General features: G+C 38.9%; 2 protein-coding genes across 8 annotated transcripts in view; both read right to left on the bottom strand.

The window, feature by feature from the left end:
- Positions 1-4,224: 4,224 nt before the first annotated feature.
- LOC129768841 (chymotrypsin-1-like) lies at positions 4,225-5,254 on the bottom strand. The gene is made up of 3 exons (XM_055770765.1): positions 5,115-5,254; positions 4,486-5,060; positions 4,225-4,424 (listed from the first exon to the last, which is right to left on the bottom strand). The coding sequence occupies exons 1-3, from the start codon at positions 5,161-5,163 to the stop codon at positions 4,278-4,280; spliced, it is 771 nt and encodes a 256-aa protein (XP_055626740.1). The 5' UTR covers positions 5,164-5,254; the 3' UTR covers positions 4,225-4,277.
- Positions 5,255-18,007: 12,753 nt separating this feature from the next.
- LOC129770824 (cell adhesion molecule Dscam2) overlaps positions 18,008-22,173 on the bottom strand; it is a 388,958-nt gene continuing 384,792 nt past the window's right edge. For all 7 annotated transcript variants that reach the window (XM_055773919.1, XM_055773924.1, XM_055773923.1 and 4 more), the window contains exons 20-21: positions 20,588-20,759; positions 18,008-20,487 (exon numbers count right to left, since the gene is read on the bottom strand). In XM_055773919.1, coding sequence (XP_055629894.1) covers positions 20,268-20,487; positions 20,588-20,759 — 392 coding nt within the window. In that variant the 3' untranslated portion in view covers positions 18,008-20,267. The remainder of the gene's footprint in view (positions 20,488-20,587; positions 20,760-22,173) is intronic.

The raw sequence follows: 22,173 nt of genomic DNA, 5'->3' as shown, positions 1-22,173 counted from the left end.
GAATTTTTACATTGAAAGTAAGGTGATTTAATTAAATTTAAATTTGGAACTTTAATGTTGGTTGCTTCGTGAAATTTCATATCAATGACCAATCGTGTATTGTGAAAAATAGGTGTAAAATTGTATATGGTAGCAGTTGTGTTAAAAATGACTTGATATATGAAACGATTTATTTCAATTTTCATAATTAAAAACCGAGATGTGTTCCTGCTCGAGAACGGGTCTTTCGATTTAAGCTGTCTGTTTTGTTGTGTTCATTCTCACCCAAGGAAAGTTTATACGGCGAGAAAAATTGGAAAAGTGAAAAAATATTAGGAAGATATGCTCTACATATAGACATATAAAATATGCTCTACATATAGTCGAATATAGGTGTTGTTAGTCCAATTAAAGCTCGCATTGTGTTGAATAAACACTCAGATACAGAGATGCCAACCTTCCTGGTTTTTCAGGATTTCCCAGACTTTTTAGCACGCTCCCTGATATCCTGACGAACACTCAATTTATCCTGATTTTTCTGAAATGATCCTGATTTTTCCTGATTTTTGTACTCTTTACAATATTCGTAATCAATATACTGGTTTTCCATGCCAAAGTTTTCTGTCATGATAATTTTCCGGCTCGCACTTGTATATACAGGGTTTTCCAACTTTAAATTCCAAAAGAAAATTGAAATAAAACACACTTAGAATTCGAATTTCGATGAAACTTTTATTTCAAATTAAAGTTTGGTTTATGCCATTATGTGTGAAATACAACATCATTCAAATGTCCATCTAGGGCTTCCTCGCACACCTTGATCCGGAACAGGTAATTTTCGTTGACTTTTCGGCACATATGGGGCGGTATCTCGGTCATAGCTTCACGAATGTTGTCTTTCAAATGTTCAAGAGTTTGCGGAGAGTTGGCATAGACACGGTCTTTCGCATAACCCCACAAAAAAAAGTCTAGCGGGTTCAAATCGCATGATCTGGACGGCCAATTGGCATCACCAAAACGCGAAATTATGCGTCCCTCAAATTTCGTTCGCAATATGGCCATGTTCGGTCGTGTTGTGTGGCACGTGGCGCCGTCCTGCTGAAACCACATCCGTATCCATATCTTCAATTTGTGGCAAAAAAAAAATCGATTAACATGCGGCCATAGCGCTCACCATTCACAGTTACCGTCTCGCCGTCCTCATTTTCAAAGAAATACGGCCCGATGACTCCACCAAACCAAAATGCGCACCAAACAGTGACTTTTGGCGGATGCAATGGCCTCTCAACAATCACGTGTGGATTTTCTGAGCCCCATATACGGTAATTTTGGGTGTTCACATAGCCACCGAGCTCGAAATGTGCCTCATCTCTGAAGAAAATTTGATGCGAAAATTCAGCATTTTGCTGCTGTTGTTCGTTCACCCAATCGACGTATGCCCGACGCATTCCATGGGCACCACGCTCTAATTTTTGTACCAGTTGGACTTCATGTGGATGTAGGTGCAAGTCCAAATGCAAAATTCGCCACAATGATGTGTTTGACAAGCCCAATTGCTGAGCACGCCGTGGAATCGAAACATCCGGGTCATCCTCCACACTGGCAGCAACAGCAGCAATATTTTCATAGCAGCAATATTTTTATAGTATAATTTAACAAAATTAACACGTTATGCGATGCTAAAACGATCCATATTGTAAAATGGCAGACATTCAACTAACGATATGACGCTTTGGTTGACAGCTATGTCAAACGGTTGTCAGCGCAAGGCTGTATACTTTCGGAAGCCCGAAATGGAAAACCCTTTATATTAAACTAAGTTAAATTCTCTAGGCGCAAAGCTGTACTTAACTTTTGTTTCTCAATTGTTTCATGGCTTTCCAAAACAGTGCTAGAAAATTTAATGAAACCAGATTGTCTGACGAATTTATGAAATTACAACGATATTAAGTTTGAAGAACAACATTAGTTTATTGAGGATAATGTGTATGTAGATGTATCCCCAGAGTTATTAAAGTAGGGATACGTTTCATAGTGTAAATTTACTCAAGAGGAAATTTTTGAATCCACAGTTAATATAAAAAGATTAAATATATAATTTGTTCGTCTGATTCAAAGTAGAATCTTCTTTAATGATGGGACTATGGTAAATATACCTATAACCGTACTAAACATCATAAAAATTAGGAAAAATTCAACAAGTCTTCCACTGCTGATATGCTTCCCTCATTTGTTGAGTAAAGATTCACTCCGAAACATGGATGATGAATTCAGTGAAAATTTGAATGTTAATTTCTCTGCAATTGACTGTAGTGATGCTGTAGGTTTTTAGAAAAAAATATAAACGATCAAAAAGTCAGGTGAAACACTAGCATTTCCGCTTATGCGAGGATTTATACCATGCTTATTAATTATTTTATATATCCGGTCTTCGCCCGGAAGAAGATATACTCTGTTTCTGGTGGGACATGGAATGGATTCTGTATTTTGAGCTACTACCAAGCAACCTGTTTCTCACATGTATGGCTTGATTGTGAAACAGAACTATGGATATCAAATTAAGTTATAATGCTTTGATTGAAAATTATGTTTTGTTTTCCCAAAAATCGACATTAACTTTTCAGACAACCCAATATGAGCTATCCTGATTTATCCTGATTTTCATTCTCCCTGATTTTTTAAAATTACCCTGCTCAGTGAGTAAAAATTACAAAAGAAAATTACGTTTTCCATTTCAAATATGTTTTCTCTATATTAAAGTAACAAGTTTTTACTGATGAAAATTAATAATTGTGTTCGGTATTGGTAATTATCTTATATTACATTGGTGAGTTTTTTTTCTTTATTTTATCAATACATAATACAGGAGGCATCTCGTCTAGGATCACAGAAGGCGATTTTCATCACATCTCGTTCCACTTCGGCATCTTTTATCTGATACGCACCATCCAACGAATGTTTACCATCCTTCTATCATCATCACTTGGTAAACACTGGTGGAGTGAACAAACAATACCGAACAACCAAACAAAACGGCCCTTTTCAGGGCCACCAAATCATCATCAAAGAGTTTACCGATGTAATTTTTCCAACATATCCAAAATGAACAGATAGCCCAACGGAATCCTACGTCAACTATGCGGTCTTGTCTCGGACACAACCCTCCTGTGACTTTTTTTTTTGTAAAGTTCATCCGCCTTATGCTTTGGAAATGGCCAATTAGAAGATGAAATTAAACTCTGTCGTTGCGATTCTCGTTGAAAAAGGATGTTGTAGCAGTAGACGGGTACATTAAAATATATCTGGAAAAACACCTTTGGGGTGAGATACATAAATTAGAGAATCGCTGACTAAAATGTATATCTTATATATCTTAATAAACTGAAGTCTCTTCTTACGCGTTTTTAGGAATTTACGCGGCACGTATCAAACGCGATTTTATGTGCCAATTGATGTAACTTATCACGAAATAAGTTTTGTATTGTATCACTGATTAGTAGCTGAGAATTAAAAGGAGAAACAGATATCATGATTGTAGCATGCAAAAAAAATCAGTTAATCAATTGTTAGAATATGGGTTGCATTTTAAACTAATAACTCACTGATTGTTAAATATTTACATGGATTTTGAAATTCACGCAATTTATTTCCACGCGGATTTTGGAAATAAAGTGTTTTTTACGCGCCATGTGAAAAGTGTCTCCAGTGTATTTTGAAGAGAATTATTATTTATGCTTTTTTTTGCAACGAATATTTTCGATGGTACAGATGAAAAACATTTTTACCCCTTCCAGTACAGATGAAATTGAGGGAACACTGAATATTATTCAAAAACCTCGTGAAATATTGAAGAATTGAATTCCCAGGTAAACCAACGCAAAACCTTAATGGAAATCAAAAGTAAACACAATAGTAATTTGATCAGAATTGAGGAAGAAAAAGCTCACAGTTTATAACTCCAACACTGTGTACAAGATTTGGTAAGTAGCATACGGTTACAACGAACTTAATCAGCAGTATTTAAAGATGAAAGAGTTCCACTTTGCTTCCACTTTTTCTTCAGACGTCGTGCACAAATTACATAACACGTGGAGGGGAGAAGAATGTTCGAAGAAGCGTTATATATGGCAATCAGACTGCACGTTCACGAGTTTTGAGTCTTAACTATAACTGGTAATTTAGAAATAAAAAGTCAGCCACTATCATATGCAGAAAAAAAATGAGAAATCCAAACAGAATTGACCATTTTTGACCGAGTCTGAATAAATTTTCTTTATTATCTAAGTGATACGTTCCCGTTAGTAAATATTCTCATCAATGAAATCAAGAAAATAGGACACTTTGGTCAACACACCCGGATATGGCGCAACCGTGCATGGTTTGACACTCCAAGAAACGATTCCAACTTGTACTCCATTTTGAAGAAGGGGGCCACCAGAATCACCCTGGAAATAATTTAACATTTCAAGTATGCAGTCAATCTTGATACAGGTTTCGTCTACTCACACTGCACTGTCCTTTGCCTCCTCCGGGAGTGGCTGCGCAAATTTGGCTTGGAAAGATATGACGATCATGAATGTTGTTGCATCCATCATTGGGAGTGATGAAATAATCTACTTTTTGTAATGTAGTCGGGATAGAACCCCCGGTCGCATTCATGCCCCATCCAATGAGTGTAACCTTCAAGTTATTTTCCGAAACTTCATACCATTTTTTTGGCAACGTGACCGGCTTGATGACATTATTGAACTCCAATGGCTTCTTAAGTCTAATCAAAGCTACATCGTTGACAAAGCTATTTAGTTCATCGTAATATGGATGGATTACCACATCGTCAATGAGGTATACAGAATCGTCGACATTCTCGTTAATATCAGTTCTCCCAACTTGAACTGATTGGTAAAACACGGTATTGTAATAATCAACGCAATGAGCCGCTGTTAGAATCCAGTGCTCATTTAAAATGCTCCCTCCGCAGGAATGGCGCCCCGATTTACTTCGCAATGAAATCATAAAAGGATAGTCTTCGATCCGTGCATCCGTGCCATTCACAATCCTCGACGAAGAATCCTTCGGAGCAGCTGCGAATAAAAATTGTCATCCTAAATTCAAAATTGATATGGAAGAACATGTACCAAAAACCGCGCTCAGAAGCACTAACACGCTGATTAGGTGTGGAATCATTCTCGGCTTAACTGATACTGGCGCTAATCAAAATTACTACCGTGCGCCAGTATTTTTAATGGTGCTCTACTTCAGATACCGATTGCACCAATTGTTGATATCTTCAATAAGTGGCTATGATTGTTTTACTCGAAAGTCGCATGACACAATTCTGTGGAATAGCATGATAAATGAAAATTAATCACAGGTTCAATAAATCCATCAATGAATAGCTTCGGTTGCTCGTTAAAACTTATTTCCATTCGAACCACAGTAATGCTTGGAATTAAATTTGTTCTCATCTTTTTGTATTCAGAACACAACTTGGAACTTTTTCGACCAAAAAATTGCGTTATACATTTCAAAAATCAGTTCAAATCAATTTTCAAATTTCAAATTCTACAGTTTGGAATGTTTTACCAAACTATACTAGTGACATCCATGCGCAAACCATGATTCACGAAAGCTCTTTCACAGCTCCATCTGAGGGAAGAAAAGAGAATGAAATAAGCAAAGCTCACCTATTATTCGATGTGGGGTGGAAATACTCGATAAATAGAACCAAGCAGGAAGGTGCGTAACACAAATAACGTAACGTTAAAGATTCAGATTTTGAACCTCCTATCCTTACTGTGGGTTTAGACTAGTGATATATTCATGTGAAGAAATATGATGAAATTTACAAAAATCGCATCAACCTTTACACAAGCGTGAACTTATATAATGGATATATTTATATTTCCGGTGAATTTATTCAGCTGAAGTGAAACTGCCTCCAACTTTAGATCGCTGCATTGGATTTATATGGATGGACAAGATTGAGCTTTATTTAAATAATTTTTTCAGTGACATAGTTGCAAAAATTACGCACTATTCTATATCAATAACATGTGAACATATGTATACATATACATAGGATAGGTTTTCGAAACGATCCAACAAAGGTGTTTTTTCCACATCGAATCAGACTGTGTTTTTTTTTCATCGGTTGCGCTTGCGAGTAGAGCGAAGCTCAAAGTGGTGCGCGACCGAGACGCAGAGGATACAATTCAGACAGATTTATCACACACGCCACACAGCAGCGGCAAGTATAAGTTTATTTTTCTTTTGTCCTCCTATCATTCCTTCTACCATCTGTGCTCGATTTACACCATTGTTCATCTGTGTGTTTACCAAATCGGCAAACGTTGGCATTAGGGGTGTCTATTTTTTCTTGGTTACATTACCGTTGAAATTTTATTGAAACTTTTTTTCATTTTAGAATTTTATATAAATAAAATAAATTAATATAAATATTATCCGCAGCATAACCTTATAATATTTTTTTTTTACTTATTCATTTTGATAATTATTATATTCTGTTCATATCGAACAGTTGGCCGATTTTTCTAATATGGCTGAGGGCGGAAAGGACCCCCCGTTGACGCAATTGAATATTTCTGATACCGAACCTCCTCCTGAAGAGCAGGAGGATGAAGCAGAAATTGAGGTAGAAAATTCTGTTTACGAAGTTGATAGTTCCGAAGATGAGGAAATCGACGAGAAACAGGATTTTCGTCCTAAAGAATACCCTGAAGGCTCCAAAGGCCCATTCATTGTGTACTTTAGACGAAAATCCAAACCTCTCAATGTCATTCGTATCTCGAAGGAACTAACTCAACATTTTTCTGACGTTACCGAAATTACACGGATGGGGCCAGACAAACTACGAGTTGTCGTCTCAAGCAGGACCCAAGCGAACAAAATAACGCGCTGCGACCTCTTTGCGATTGAGTATCGTGTATACGTACCCTGTTGCAACGTCGAAATAGACGGCGTAATAACTGAAAAGGGTTTGACCCGAAAAGAGATAATCGATGGTGTCGGTCGCTTCAAGAACTCCACACTAAAAACTGTGAAGATTCTTGCATGCGATCGACTGAAATCTGTGTCACATAAAAATGACAAAATAATTCTCAATCGGACAAACTCTTTTCGTGTGTGACTTTTGAGGGTTCCGCTCTTCCAAATTACGTTGCAATAGGGGCACTTCGTTTACCTGTTCGATTGTTTGTACCCCGGGTAATGAAATGCAACAAATGTATGCAACTCGGTCACACGGCCGCCTATTGTTGCAATAAAAAACGTTGCGCAGATTGTGGAGAGAGCCATGATGAGAATCCTTGCGCGAAAGAGCACAAGTGTCTTCATTGTGGCGGGACTCCTCATGATCTTATTCAATGCCCGGTGTACAAACAACGAGGGGAAAAACTCAAGCGTTCCTTAAAGGAACGTTCCAAGCGGACTTTTGCAGAAATGCTTAAGAGTTCCGTGCCAACGACACAGGCCAATCCCTACTCCATTCTGCAGAACGACGAGCCTGTTGCTGACGCTCCCAATGCCGGATGTTCCGGTACATCGCAGGGTGCCATCAGGAAAAGAAAAATTACTTCTTTTCCATCACTCCCCAGAAAGAATACCGAAACTTCCCAAGTTGGAATGAAGCCTCGAACTGAACGTGCTGAGAATAGGCCGAAGCAAGTACCTCCCGGTTTACGTGGTCATGTTACCAACCAGGGGTCCTCAGCACTTCCCGGAACAACAACGAACACGTCTGTTCCATTTTCGCGGTCGAAGCAACAGCCACTACCTGGCCTGCTTGCGCTTTCAGACCTTGTGGATAACATTTTAAATGCTTTAAATATAAATGATCCTCTTAAAAGCATAGTATTATGTTTGCTTCCGGTTGTGAGAACATTTTTGAAAGAAAAATGTGGCTTTTTAGCAGCGTTCATTTCCCTCGATGCCTAATTCAGCGCAAGAGGTCAAGGATTTGACCACTGTCATACAGTGGAATTGCAGGAGCATCATCCCTAAACTAGACCAATTTGAATTTTTAGTTCACAGTTCTAACTGTGATGTATTTTCTCTCTGTGAAACATGGCTTTGTTCAGCCGACGAGCTGAATTTTCACGATTTCAACATTATTCGCCTAGATCGTAACGACTCGTTTGGTGGCGTACTATTAGGGATCAAAAAACGTCACTCCTTCTATAGAGTCACTATCCCATCGATTACAGGCATTGAAGTTGTCGCTTGCCAGATACAAATCAATGGCAAAGAACTCTGCATTGCTTCGATATATATTCCTCCCAGGACAACGGTAGGCCGCCATCAGTTCTTTGATATTATCGAGGCATTGCCGGAGCCGCGGTTAATCTTAGGTGACTTCAACTCCCATGGAACAGCATGGGGGTCACTCTACGATGACAACCGTGCCACGTTGATTTATGATCTGTCGACAACTTCAACATGACAGTTTTAAATACTGGGGAAGCAACTAGGATAGCCAACCCTCCAGCACGGGCAAGCATGCTAGACATATCTCTCTGCTCTTCTTCATTATCCCTGGATTGCACATGGAAGGTAATCCAAGATCCCCACGGTAGTGATCACCTACCAATAATTTTATCGATCGCCAATGAATCAAAATCTAGTGAGTCAGTCGATATTGCGTATGACCTCACGAAGAATATTGACTGGAGAAAATTTGCAGAATTAATATCTGAAGCAATCATTTCGATGCATGAACTTCCTCCCCTTGAAGAGTATAATTTTATATCAAGTTTGATTTACGATAGCGCACTTCAAGCTCAAAAGAAACGTGTACCGGCTACCACTTTCCGACGTCGTCCTCCATCACTTTGGTGGGACAAGGAATGTTCAAAGGTCTACCTTGAAAAATCATCCGCTTTCAAAAAATTCCGGAAAACTGGATTAGTGGAATGGTTTCGAAAGTACCAAGCTCTAAAAGCCAAACTAAAAGGTCTGATTAAAGCAAAAAAGCGTGGATATTGGCGGAAATTCGTCAATGGTTTGTCAAGGGAGACCGCTATGAGTACTCTTTGGAATACGGCTAGGAGAATGCGTGGCTGGAACCATACCAATGAAAGTGAGGAATACTCTGACCGTTGGATTTTCAAATTTGCAAGGAAGGTTTGTCCCGATTCTGTTCCTGCACAAAGCGTCGTACGCGATATTCCGCTCCATTGCGATTATGAGAATTTTTCGATGGTAGAATTCTCAATTGCCCTCCTCTCATGTAACAATTCAGCTCCGGGGTCGGACAAGATTAAATTCAACTTATTGAAGAATCTTCCCGACTTGGCAAAACAGCGTTTGCTGAACTTGTTCAACAAGTTTCTGGAGCTGAATATTGTCCCGCATGACTGGAGACAAGTGAGAGTGATAGTAATACGAAAACCCAACAAGCCGGCTTGCGATCACAACTCGTATAGGCCGATTGCAATGTTATCCTGTATTCGCAAATTGTTAGAGAAAATGATTCTACTTCGTTTAGACAAGTGGGTCGAAACGAACAATTTGCTGTCAAATACGCAGTTTGGCTTCCGCCGAGGTAAAGGGACGAATGATTGTCTCGCGCTGCTATCTTCTGAAATCCAAATCGCATTTGCTCGCAAAGAACAAATGGCTTCCGTTTTCCTCGATATCAAAGGGGCATTTGATTCAGTTTCCATGGAAATTCTCTCAGAGAAGCTTCATAATCATGGACTTTCACCAATTCTGAATAATTTCCTGTACAATTTACTGTCAGAAAAGCACATGAATTTCTCTCATGGCAACTCAAAATCTTCTCGTTACAGTTTTATGGGCCTACCGCAAGGCTCCTGCCTAAGCCCCCTCTTGTACAGTTTTTACGTCAATGATATGGATGATTGTCTAACTAGAGACTGCACGCTGAGACAACTTGCAGACGATGGAGTTATTTCCATCACGGGTACTAATCCCGTCGCTCTGCAAAAGTCGTTGCAAGATACCATGAACAATCTGTTCACGTGGGCCCTCAAGCTGGGTATCGAATTCTCTACGGAGAAAACTGAAATGGTCGTTTTTTCTAGGAAGCACGAACCCGCCCAATTCCAGCTTTACCTATCCGGCAAAACGATCCAACACTCTATGTTTTTCAAATACCCGGAACATGGTGGGGTGCCCATCCAGGAGACCTCATTCAGTTGTACAAAACAACGATATTGTCAGTGTTAGAATATGGCAGTTTTTGCTTCCGATCAGCTGCCAGGATTCATATTCTCAAGCTGGAGAGAATACAATATCGTTGCTTGCGTATAGCCATGGGGTGTTTGCATTCGACACATACGATGAGTCTCGAAGTTTTGGCAGGAGTACCCCCGCTTACTCTTCGGTTCACAGAATTATCCTACAGATTTCTCATCCGTTGCAAGATCATGAATCCATTGGTGATTGATAACTTCGAAAATCTACTACAACTGACTCCTCAGTCAAGTTTTATGTGTTTATACCATGAGTACCTTACCCACGACGTGCACCCTTCACCAGGCATCTCCAACCAAGTTTGCTTCCCATACTTTTGCAATTCCTCTGTCATTTTTGATCTGTCCATGCGACAAAAAATCCATGGAATACCAGATCACCTACGCTCCAATGTTATTCCGTCGATACTTTCGGAAAAATATGGGAAAGTTGGATCTGATAAAATGTTCTTTACTGACGGTTCATACATAAACGGGTCCACTGGCTTCGGCATCTTCAATGAAAATTCCAGTGCCTCTTTCAAACTCAAATATCCTTGTTCCGTGTATGTCGCAGAAATGGGTGCGATATACTATGCTCTAGGGATCATTGAAACACTGCCCATCGACCATTATTTTATTTTTTCAGACAGTCTCAGCTCAATAGAGGCAATTCGCTCAATGAAAGTTGATAAACGCTCATCTTATTTCCTAACAAGAATAAGACATCTATTGAGTGTTTTGGTCGAAAAATTATTCAAGATTACCTTAGCATGGGTTCCCTCTCATTGCTCGATTCCGGGGAATGAGAAAGCGGACTCGCTAGCTAAGGTGGGCGCTTCAGAAGGCACACTTTTTGAGAGGCAAATTGCCTATAATGAATTTTTTCACATTCCTCGTCAGGACACACTCGTTTGTTGGCAGCGCATGTGGAGTGAAGATGAGTTCGGTCGTTGGTTACACACGATTATCCCTAAGGTCTCGACGAGTGCATGGTTCAAGGGATTGAATGTAGGTCGTGATTTCATTCGCGTGATATCTCGGCTTATGTCCAATCACTACAACCTAAACGCGCATCTCTATCGCATTGGGCTCGCAGCAAACAATCTTTGTGATTGTGGCGATGGCTACCACGACATCGAGCATGTTGTCTGGTCGTGTATCCGGTTCCATGCTGCTCGCTCTCAGCTCTCTAGAGCACTGAGAGCAAAAGGCAGACAATCGGATATCCCCGTCCGGGATATCTTAGGTAGCCGGGATCCTGATCTTCTGCTTCATCTATACCTGTTCCTCAGAAACGCCGATGTCAACGTTTAATGATGTTTCCTTCGTTGTGTCCCCGTTTCATATCCCTCCTATCCGATCGATAAACTTTTACTTAGTCGCGGCAATACATACACACACTCTTTACAGATGCACGGGCCGAAGGTTGTGCAGTCCACTGATCATTCAACAAGAGCCAAAGGTTGTACCGCTCATGACAACTCTACACGAGCTGATGATTGCGCCGGCTAGTGACCATTCTATCCTGGATTCCTCGAGTCGAGAAGACGCACCACGCTAGATATGGGGTACATACTAGGGGGGCGTTGCTGATTAATGGTCAGCTGCATCCCAATAGGAAGTAGCCCGTGTCGGGCACACGTACAGATCATCGAAGACTGCAACATACCAATTATGAGAACACTTGTAATACTAACCTCGAGCCAACCGCGAGTAATCGGTTACATATTACTAACATAGTTGTGAGACAAAAATTGTCAAAATATTGAACTCCCGGCCCCGTCAGGCTAACGCCACATGTGCCTTAATAAAAAATATATTTTGGGAAAAAAAAACATGTGAACATATGTGTCTTCACATAAAAATATTTATTTTCAGTATCAAAGTCGTATACACGGAGAAAAATATAAATTTCTGTTATGGCTATGATTCATATCAATGGAAGCAGATTGATTATTCAAAATGTGCAACTTTTTGAATAATCAATCAGTGCAAACTGCACATTACGATTGTATACCCGGTGTGTTCCCATGTAGGCTTTGTGCTTTTTGCCCTGGAATGTTGGTCTCGTGAAGAAGTACACTATAATGAACATTCGTGTGCAGATATCCTTATTCGGTGGTTTGTTCCGCCAAAAAAGTGGTTGATTATGTTGAAATTAAGAACATATTCAGAAAGATTAACCAACCTCCAGTTATGATTTACGGGTAGCGGAAAAGGTGGGAATTTGGACCACCTAAGCAAATCGCCTAATATTTCTAAACCAATACGGTCTAAATAAAAAATGTCACATTGTATACTGAGCTCCACTTGTTTTCTCCCAATCAATAATGTTTTATCACTATATCAAGCTTCAAATTATCAAATATATCATAAAATAAAAGAGATGATTTTTGCACATTAAAACTTGATGCGGAGTGATTTGGACCAGTGTGTGTTTATTCGAAAAAAACATACTTATGTTTATGTAAAGTATTTTGGGATAATGTTACAATCAGTAACAGTGTTCTGGGATCGATACCAGGTCTCTTGGCCAGATTCCCGACCTGAAAAATTGAATTGAGACCATCTCGAATTCTGCATAGATCTATTCACTGTTTTTCGAGCATTTTCAAACACTTTTAATGCTTGGTCAAATAAAATCCGTTCTTGATGGCCTGCGTTGCTCTTCCAAGCTCTCCCTTCCTACAATGTTTTCTGCCCATCCTCTTTTCAGCGGCATCTGGAATCAATTAGACCAAAGAAAAGCTTCAAACCTGTAGGACCAATTCACCACACAGAAACGTGTCCATGTCACCCCACACAACATGGAAAAATTAAAATGCAATTAATTCCATTTAATGTTATCAAACTGACAGTTTCGCTGCATCAGATTGTTCCTCTTCTGTAGACGAACAGAACTTTACTGCACAATACACGAAAAGTTTGTTTAATCACCGGGGGAAACCTTAAAACCGCGATCGGAAAACTCACACTTTTTGACAATCAAAGTGCTTGTTGTGTTCATGCTACCGTTTCCTTCCACCTATCTATTTTTACCGATTTTTTTACGTTAGACACATACGGTTCAACAATAGAAGGAGATGACATTATAAAAAATCCAAGTTGATCCGTACTTTTTGAGATAAAGGGGTGGTCCAAATCACCCCGTATATCCAACTCACCCCGTGTTACCCTACTTGAATGCTCTGCGGAGAAGTGAAATATGTTTATAAGAAAATGGATCGGAAACGGAGAAAATCCATCAATTAGCTAATTCATGGAAAATACAAGGAAGTATTCGAACCTGAGCTCAACCCTTTGTGACTTTAATCAACATGTTGATAATCCTTTCCTGTTAATTTCTCAATTCAAATCTAGTGGGAAAGTCGTGGAATAGCTTGCCTAACTGTTTCACAAAATTCATGTTAGCTCTACGAAATATTTTGCGCTAGTAGAAAGATCGCAACTATATTGAAATCATCAACTAGAACGCTGATTGATAATAAATCCGCTTCTGCTCCATAGAAACTTCGAATGAAAACAAGCGATGTTTGCCCAACAGATGCTCTGCATGTATGTGTAGCAAGAGCCCTATAACAAGTGACTATTACATTCGTTTCAACCCGTCTTCAACTTATTTGTTTAACACTCCTATACTCGCGTATTGGTCTGTCAGACCGAGAAATCAATAATTCGTTCATTTCTCAAAAAATATCAACACTACGACTTTGCGATTCTCTCTAGCTTCGTTATCCGTCGTTCGTCATCGTTTAGTTTATCGCATGTGTTGATGCAAAGGGACGTGTACCACTTTTTATCACTTTCTGTCTGACACACCGACGCGAGTATAGGAGTAACTTTTTTGAACAAGTGCCTTTTTTCATATTGTAGAATATTGTTGAATGAAATGTATAAATTAATGTTAGTGGTGTGGAATATTTATTGAATATAATGCATAAGATCATTACCGGACTATCTCTTTTGTAACTGGATTGAACGGATCCATATATTAGGCTGTCAAAAAAGTCCTGCGGTATTTTTTTTAAATTTTCATTTGTTCATAAAATTAGTTACAATCATCTGTTTTAAGTCAAATATGCGCCGTTTTGTTCGATGACTTGTTCCCAACGAGATGCCATCTTCATAATACCCCTGTTATAGAAGCTCGCTTCCTTATTGGCAAAAAACTCGGATAGCCAATTTTCACAGGCCTCTTTTGTGGCTAACTTCTGACTACCTAGCTCGTTCGCCATGGACAAAAACAGGTGGTAGTCACTTGGTGCAAGGTCCGGACTATACGGCGGATGCAAAAGAACCTCCCATCCGAGCTCCCGGAGCTTCTGGCGCGTCACCAAAGAAGTGTGTGGCCTGGCGTTGTCCTGATGGAAGACAATGCGGCCTCTATTTACCAAAGATGGCCTCTTCTTCATGAGTGCTACCTTCAAGCGGTCCAGTTGTTCCTTCCTGGCCGTTAATGAGGGCTTGGCCACCGTCTGAGCCGCTTCAGCGGGCTTCGACCACGACCGTTTGCGCTTCACGTTGTCGTAAGTGACCCACTTTTCATCGCCAGTCACCATCCGCTTCAGAAACGGGTCGATTTTGTTGCGATTCAACAGCGATTCACATGCGTCGATACGGTCAAAGATGTTTTTCTGCGTCAACGTGTGTGGCACCCATACATCGAGCTTCTTTGTGAATCCAAGCTTCTTCAAATGGTTAATAACGGTTTGATGACTTATCCCCAGCTCTTGGCCGATGCTACGGCTGCTACTATGCCGGTCTTTCTCAGCTAATATAGCGATTTTGTCGCAATTTTCGACGACAGGCCTTCCGGAGAGTGGCGCATCTTCGACGACCTCTACACCAGAACGAAAACGTTGAAACCATCGTTGTGCGGTGGAAATGAAAACTGTATCGGGTCCATAAACTGCACAAATTGTATTGGCAGCTTGAGATGCATTTTTGCCTTTGTCATAGTAGTACTGTAAAGTATGTCGGATTTTCTCTTTATTTTGCTCCATATTTGCGACACTATAACTCACGAACGACTTAACCAAACAAAACACTGTCAAGGACTATATTATAGCGCACAAAAATACCTTTCCAACAAGCTATAGTTCGACTCGATACAATGAATACAACTAGAACTACGCGCTTACAACGACACCTCGCGGAAATACCGCAGGACTTTTTTGACAGCCTAATATTAATGCTATTTAGAACTAAAAATCATTTGAGAGACCATTAAAAACTAATATCCCATTGATGTAAACGGGAACCAGATTACTTGGGTTTTATGTTCATAACAATCAAAGTCAATTAATCTCATTGACAATAAGGTCTTCTGAAATGATTTGGAGGGCCAGCATAGCACACGGGCTCTAGTTGGAATGGTAGTTCAGTTAGTCTCAACTAGGAAGCCTAGAAATTCGGAAGTGTAAGCAAGAATAAAATAACCCTGAGTTGTGCGTGAAATAAAAGAAAGATCAATCCAAGGTAAACGCAAATTGGATCAAACGAACGATTAATGTAAAAAAAAATAATTTGGGCCAGGGATAGGAAGGGTGAGTGAGGGATATTGTTTATACATTTTGAATTAATTTTACATAAAATGGGTAAAACTAAAGTACACATATAAAAAACTGGATAAAACTGGATGATATTTGAAAAAACTGGAAGATTTTAGGGTTTAACTGTTTGACTGGATCGAGTGAAAAAAAAACTGGAAGAATCCAGTTCAAACTGGAACATTGGCAACGCTGTAAAATTGTATATGGTAGCGGTTGTGTTATAAATGACTTGAAATATGAAACGATTTTTTTCAATTTCCATACATGGAAAACAATGTGTTCTCCCGCTCGAGAACGGATCGTCCGTTTTAAGCTGTCTGTTTTGTTGTCTTCACCTTCACCCGAGGAATGTTCATGCAGCGAGAAAAATTGATAAAGTAATTTCCCATATGTTCTACATATCGTATTAGATGCTGTTAGTACAATTGAAATTCGCATTGATGCACAGAGCATCGTGTTCCGTTGGGTTTGAAGCGAAAGTGGAAATGGGTTGAATAAACACTCAGAGAGTGAAAAATTATAAAAGAAAATTACCTTTTCCATTTTAATTATGTTTTCTCTATAATAAAGTAACATGTTTTGGGGTGAGAACAAATAATAATTGTGTTTGATAATGTTGATTATATTATATTGCATTGGTTAGTTTTTTTCTTTATTTCATCCATACAGTACACAGGAGCCATGTTGTCCAGGGCTACAGAGGGCGACTTTCGTCATATCTCATTCCACTTCGGCATCTTCTATCGTGATACGCACCATTCAACGACGAATTACCATTCTTCTGTCTTTATCACTCGGTTGTAAACACTGGTGGAGTGAACAAACAATACCCAACAACCAAACAAAACGGACCTTTTTCAGGGCCACCAAATCATTGCACCAGCATGTACCAGATATTCTAACGGAATCCTATGTCTACTATGCGGTCGTGTCTCGGACACAATCCTCCTGTGACCTTTTCACGAAGTAATAAATACAGTAATACTACATGGGCTGAAGCGTCCCAGGATTTTTCAACATATGACGCCATTAAAAATGATTCATTTCGAGAGGTTCATCTGTCAATAGGTTATGTGTGGATGGATGAAACGTGGATCCATTACCACACTCCTGAGTACAATAGGCGATCTGCAGAGTGCCACTTGGATGTGTTCTTCAAAAATTGTCTGGGAATGCATTTGTTTATCACGGCAACTAAGTCAGATAAGTTCGGTACATCTGTACTAGATTCCTGGCCATTGTGGTATAGAGGGAAATGAACAAGCAGATGATCTTGCCAGAAGGTGCTCAAGCACCCCTTCGTTGTTTATGTTATCGCGACTACATAAGTTACTCGTTATAGACGGCACGGATAGGTGAGCAGCAGTGACGTCGACTGATGGTGCGGAGGGGCGGACCACCCCGGGTGCATGATTTTAGGGGAGCAGAATGAATCGAATTTATATGAAGAAATTAGATAAATGTGATTTATTCCTTTTTTTAGCGGGGTGGTGCGGGTGCAAATCGACTCTTCCGCCCCGGGTGCGAAAGCTTCACTCGACGCCACTGGTAAGCAGGCAAATGAACAGAACAAAAGTAAGAGAAAATAGGAGTGCTTCATGTTTTCATCAATTTGAACCATCAAACACAAGGGGATTGTAATGTTTAACATATCAAACAAACCTTAGATATGTCAAATTGCAAATTGCCAAAATTCGTTCGCAGCAAAAATAGTTATTAACGTTAACTTTATTTCCTAAAAATGGGACCTGTTTTCTGATTTGGCTCCTTTAATAATAGCTAAGCTATTTGGAGAGATGTTGACATGAGTGAGTTTCGCAAGGAGCTAAACCTCATCGTCCAGTTGGTGCACATCATAAGGCGGAAAGCAGGACGAGTGCCTCTATCTGTTGCAGTTCGCGAAGAGGTACACCAACCCAAAGAAAATTCCGCAAGAGCATCGATTTTACGATCGTGTGGTAGGAAGCGTAACTCAACTCACAAGAGGAAGTTTCAGATTGTCCAAAACCAACTGGTAAGGACAATTTTGTATACACCGGCCGACTCGAGAATAAGCGAGCGGTATCGAAATGAATCAAAAAAACAGATAGAGTCATACGTCAACAATGCGGTCGATTCTTGAAACCCCTCCCCTCTCTATTATTTTTTACATTGCGTGTTTTAAGTTTGTTAGAATCGTTGGCCCACTCTGCAACTGTTCAACTGTTGTTCTAATTTTCTTTCATTAAATAAACATGAAGTAATTTTTATTATTTCGTTTTATTGTAAGTTTTCACTTCGTTTCCAGAAAGTTCGTTAAATTCACATTAAAATTTCATAATACCAAAATGGATTTTGATACCATTCCTCACTGATTCCCTAGCCCCAACCATCAATTTCTTGTTATAGCCAAAGTATGTGTGTTCATTGATAAAAACAACCAAAGTTGATCTGTCTAGCAAATTAGTTATTACTCGGTATATTTAGTGCTTACAATGCGACGACTGCTGCTTCATGCAATATGTTTATCCAATGTTGGGAAAAGCAATCAAATACGAGGTATATTTCTGCTATTATGTCTGTGTATCCATCTCTGATGGTTGTGTTCTGCTGCTCTTTGTTTGTATGTTTTGTTTTATGTATGTCTATTTGTGCTTGATGGTTACAACTGGTTTTGTCGGTTTTTTTTTCTTCGTTTTAATATCTATTTTGTTATGGTGTCTAGTCTATTGCGCTCTCACAAATATAATCCTTTATCTTCAGTGTGAGTTTAAAAACTATAATAAGATAAACACACCTGGAATGGGTTCGTTCGATATTGTCATATTAGTGTTGGTTTCATTATATTCAATTCGCGCTCTCGTCATTTTTACATCTATCCAAGATTCTGTGTTTTTTTAGGCTTTAGTAAGGTTCTATGACGTGTGACATCATGGCGTTTTTTCAGTCGATTCTTTTTTTTCAACATAAGCTAGCTATTTTCATTTCAAAACACATTTTAGGTTGTAGCTGTTAGCGAACGAAACGGGAACTTGGAAATAAATATAATGTCAATCACGGAGACCTAAAACGACACTCCTTGCTGCTCTCACATTTACATGTTTTATCTAAGGCGCTCTATTCACAGTGTTCATAAATTAATTTTGGTATTCCGAAACTTTGCAAACGTTGATACGATTCTGTACAGGATTTCACTTGAGATTTAGATATGTGAGTGTTGATTTCTGCTACTAGTGGTGTGATATGCGATGCAATGTTCAATTCAAATCAAAAACTCAAAAACGCAACATGAAATACGAACTGAAACTATAAGGTATTATAATTTCATTAACAGGACATACAGAATATAGGATTCGTTCGAAATAAATGAAAATTTTCAACCACATATTTACCACATGTGACGAAATCCACCTAATTTCCGTGTGATAACTGGCGAGTACCAGCATTATAACCATAGTTCGGTATCTAGTGTTGTATATGTTCTTGTCGCCGCGGCGTTTCATGAATTTATATACATCTCATAGTGTTTTAGTTCAGTTGTGGGGTTTTAGACTGGGGTTTTCCTCTCATAATTTATCTGTCACTGCTTACACATTCATTAACAATGTTCAATATAGCAATTAAAAATCGACAAAACTATCCAAAAGAATGGAGCATAATTCATAATTTTCAACCAATTTTTCTAAGTTTCCACTACTGCGGGAATGAATCAGTCGTATGATTAATGTTCGATCTTGAGATTTAACTTCGAAAAAACGGAGCTGTGAGATTGTCACGTTAACCACACGATCGCTCGTATCATTAATCAAATGAGTATGATTTAAAATCAAACATTTCCCGTCAATTTTGGACTCATCTTTAGGCTTATTGTACGCGTCACTATTACAAAATAATACCCTCCATCGTAAAAGCTGTGTTATCTGGAAATTCGTAATACTTGTATTTGATACAGTCCAACAAAAATTCTAGCTATTTAGAATTATATATATGTGGTAACGTAAACATAGTGACAGATTATTGAAACTAGTCTACATAATCTTACAATAGTTCATACATCACTATTCGTTGGCCTAATAAGTTACACTGTTCTACTTAGAGTAGCAGACAACTGACAGCTTAAAATATCGCACCGATATGAGTCAATGTACATTTTTGGCAAAAGGTGTTTTTTTTCTTCTTTTTTTATCAATAAATTTTTCGTATCAAATAACTATCTATTTGTTGAATCTATTCATAAATCATTAAATAACAACTTTTCAATTTGGATTTTTGGTTTTACATCTCACATTTCACCTGTAGTCAGGTTTCAGGAAAAGATTGCTTGCGATAAAAGAGAGTATAATCATACATTCATCCAATAAACAGAACATTTGTAAACCTAATGCGGAACGAGCAGTGTAGAATCAAAATTCGTTGGCTCCTAGTTGATGACCCTCTTGCTTTCGCTCTCCATGACGATTATTCTGAATTTTTGTGTGGGTGAGTGAGTGTCTATCGCAAAATAGTAATTTCAAATATTCTGAAAGTCACTATAAGTTTCCCATCATACATTGATTTGGAACGCTTCCCGTTGGAGCTTCTGATTGGCGCGGGGTCTTGGCGAGTGATTGCTAGACTTTTTCGTACTTGAGAGCTCACTGGCACTGCCAACCAGCCCGGAGGGATTCACGGACGAGATGGCCAGTGTGGCGTCCCGTCCGAGCATATCGGAGAACCTGGCTGGCGGAGTTATGTGCTCCGAATAGTTCGGATAGTTAGATATACTGGAACGAGGAAGAAAAGCGAAGTGTTGCATTGGTATTGTGGCTATTAGGGTTCGTCGGCTGCGATTGTAGGGCGTGGGTTGGGAAGCGATGCAAGTACCTAAACGTAGTCTCCTCGTTGTGGCTCGAATATCCGCTGGAACTCCGAACGTGGCGTTTGGTCGGGTTCTGCGACGATTTCGCCGATTTTCTTGGCGGATACGGTGGTTTAGATTTCCTAGATATACTGGAAGGCGAATTCTCAGAAGACGAAGAAGTTTCGTCCTGAGTGTCTGGAACATCACAAATGTATTAGTATATTTCATTGGACATATTATTGTTATGAATATGATGAATGTATTCAATGTATGTAGTTCAGCATATACAATTTATAAAACTAGGTTGAAACTATAATATGCTCGTAAACATGTCCAATTTTGAAAACGTCATGTCCAATTTTGTTTAAGGCCAAAAATCATCTATTTTCATTTCACCTTTAGACTCAAAGAATATTTGTGCCAAAATAAAGACGTTAGATATGTTGCATTGTTATGCCCTACAAAATTGTAGGTTGTGAAACATTCAGCAGCTTGATAGTACGATTTCATCATAAATAAATTGACTGTTTTCATTGAATGCTAAATTAGGGAATATACTCATGAAAGATAACTCAATCATAATTATCGTGTTTTAACGAGTAAAACACGGCATATTTACCCAAATCGGTAAACGTAAAAAACTCTCAATCTGGTGAAGTTTATATCTCACTTTTTTTAAATTTTTTGTCAGGAAGATATAGGGTGTAAAATGAAAAAAAGGGAACATGTAATGAAATAATTTCAAACGTTGATGAGTCGACCATTGATCCATCAATAGATTGCACGGATTTTTGCATCAATCGATTGGAAACATATCTATGCATTTTATGCAATCTTGTCTTTTTTAATGTCTATGAAAGGAGTGAAAAATGTCAAACGTTATCTTAACAAAAAACTTATTGTTCTTATTGGGCCAACGACACAAACAACATTTGCTGTTCGTACCGTCCGTCCGAAACGACCATCTCACGTGACGGAAAAGCACAATTTCAATAAAGAGTGATAATTCGGCCGAATTAACCGGCCGCTTTGTGTATTTATCTATAAATGGTCGGTATTAAGTCAGAGGAGATCAAATCAAAAATTAAAAAAATCGAGTTATTGATTGCATTAGCTTAAGCATTTCGTAAGCTACATCCCATGTTTATCAGATTTGGAAAATAATACAAACAGCAACAATAACGGATCGAAATTGTTATCAATGATAAATGAAAAGGCGGGCCCTATGTTATTGGCCATGGCGATATGACTCACATATTAGTTAGATAGTTTCTTCGTTTTTTTTTCAATAATTAATGCTTTTGACGTAGAACTACGTCTTTCATTAAGGGTGCCAAATCAGAAAACAGGTCACGTTTTTATGAAATAAAGTTAACGTTAATAACTATTTTTGCCACGAACGGTTTTTGGCGATTTACATACCAAACGAATCGGAAATTCCCTAAGATTTGATTGATATGCTATACATTACAATCCCATAGTCTGTATATCGCTTAAACTGATGAAAATTGGAAGCATTCCCATTTCCTCATACCGTGAACAAAGGAAAATAAGACGAACGAAGAGTAATATTGGCAAACTTTCATTCTTCGCGAGGAAATCGACTGAA

This window comes from Toxorhynchites rutilus, chromosome 2 (assembly GCF_029784135.1).
Source record: "Toxorhynchites rutilus septentrionalis strain SRP chromosome 2, ASM2978413v1, whole genome shotgun sequence".
Lineage (NCBI taxonomy): Eukaryota > Metazoa > Arthropoda > Insecta > Diptera > Culicidae > Toxorhynchites > Toxorhynchites rutilus.
This window is presented reverse-complemented; position numbering and strand designations above follow the sequence as displayed.

Bases quoted from the DNA above. Each gene is read 5' to 3' on its own strand.
- LOC129768841 (XM_055770765.1), bottom strand. From the start codon at position 5,163: ATGATTCCACACCTAATCAGCGTGTTAGTGCTTCTGAGCGCGGTTTTT. The intron at 5,061-5,114 runs GTACATGTTCTT...TTTTATTCGCAG, and splicing joins GCTTCTGAGCGCGGTTTTTG to CTGCTCCGAAGGATTCTTCG. The intron at 4,425-4,485 runs GTGAGTAGACGA...AATTATTTCCAG, and splicing joins GAGGCAAAGGACAGTGCAGT to GGTGATTCTGGTGGCCCCCT.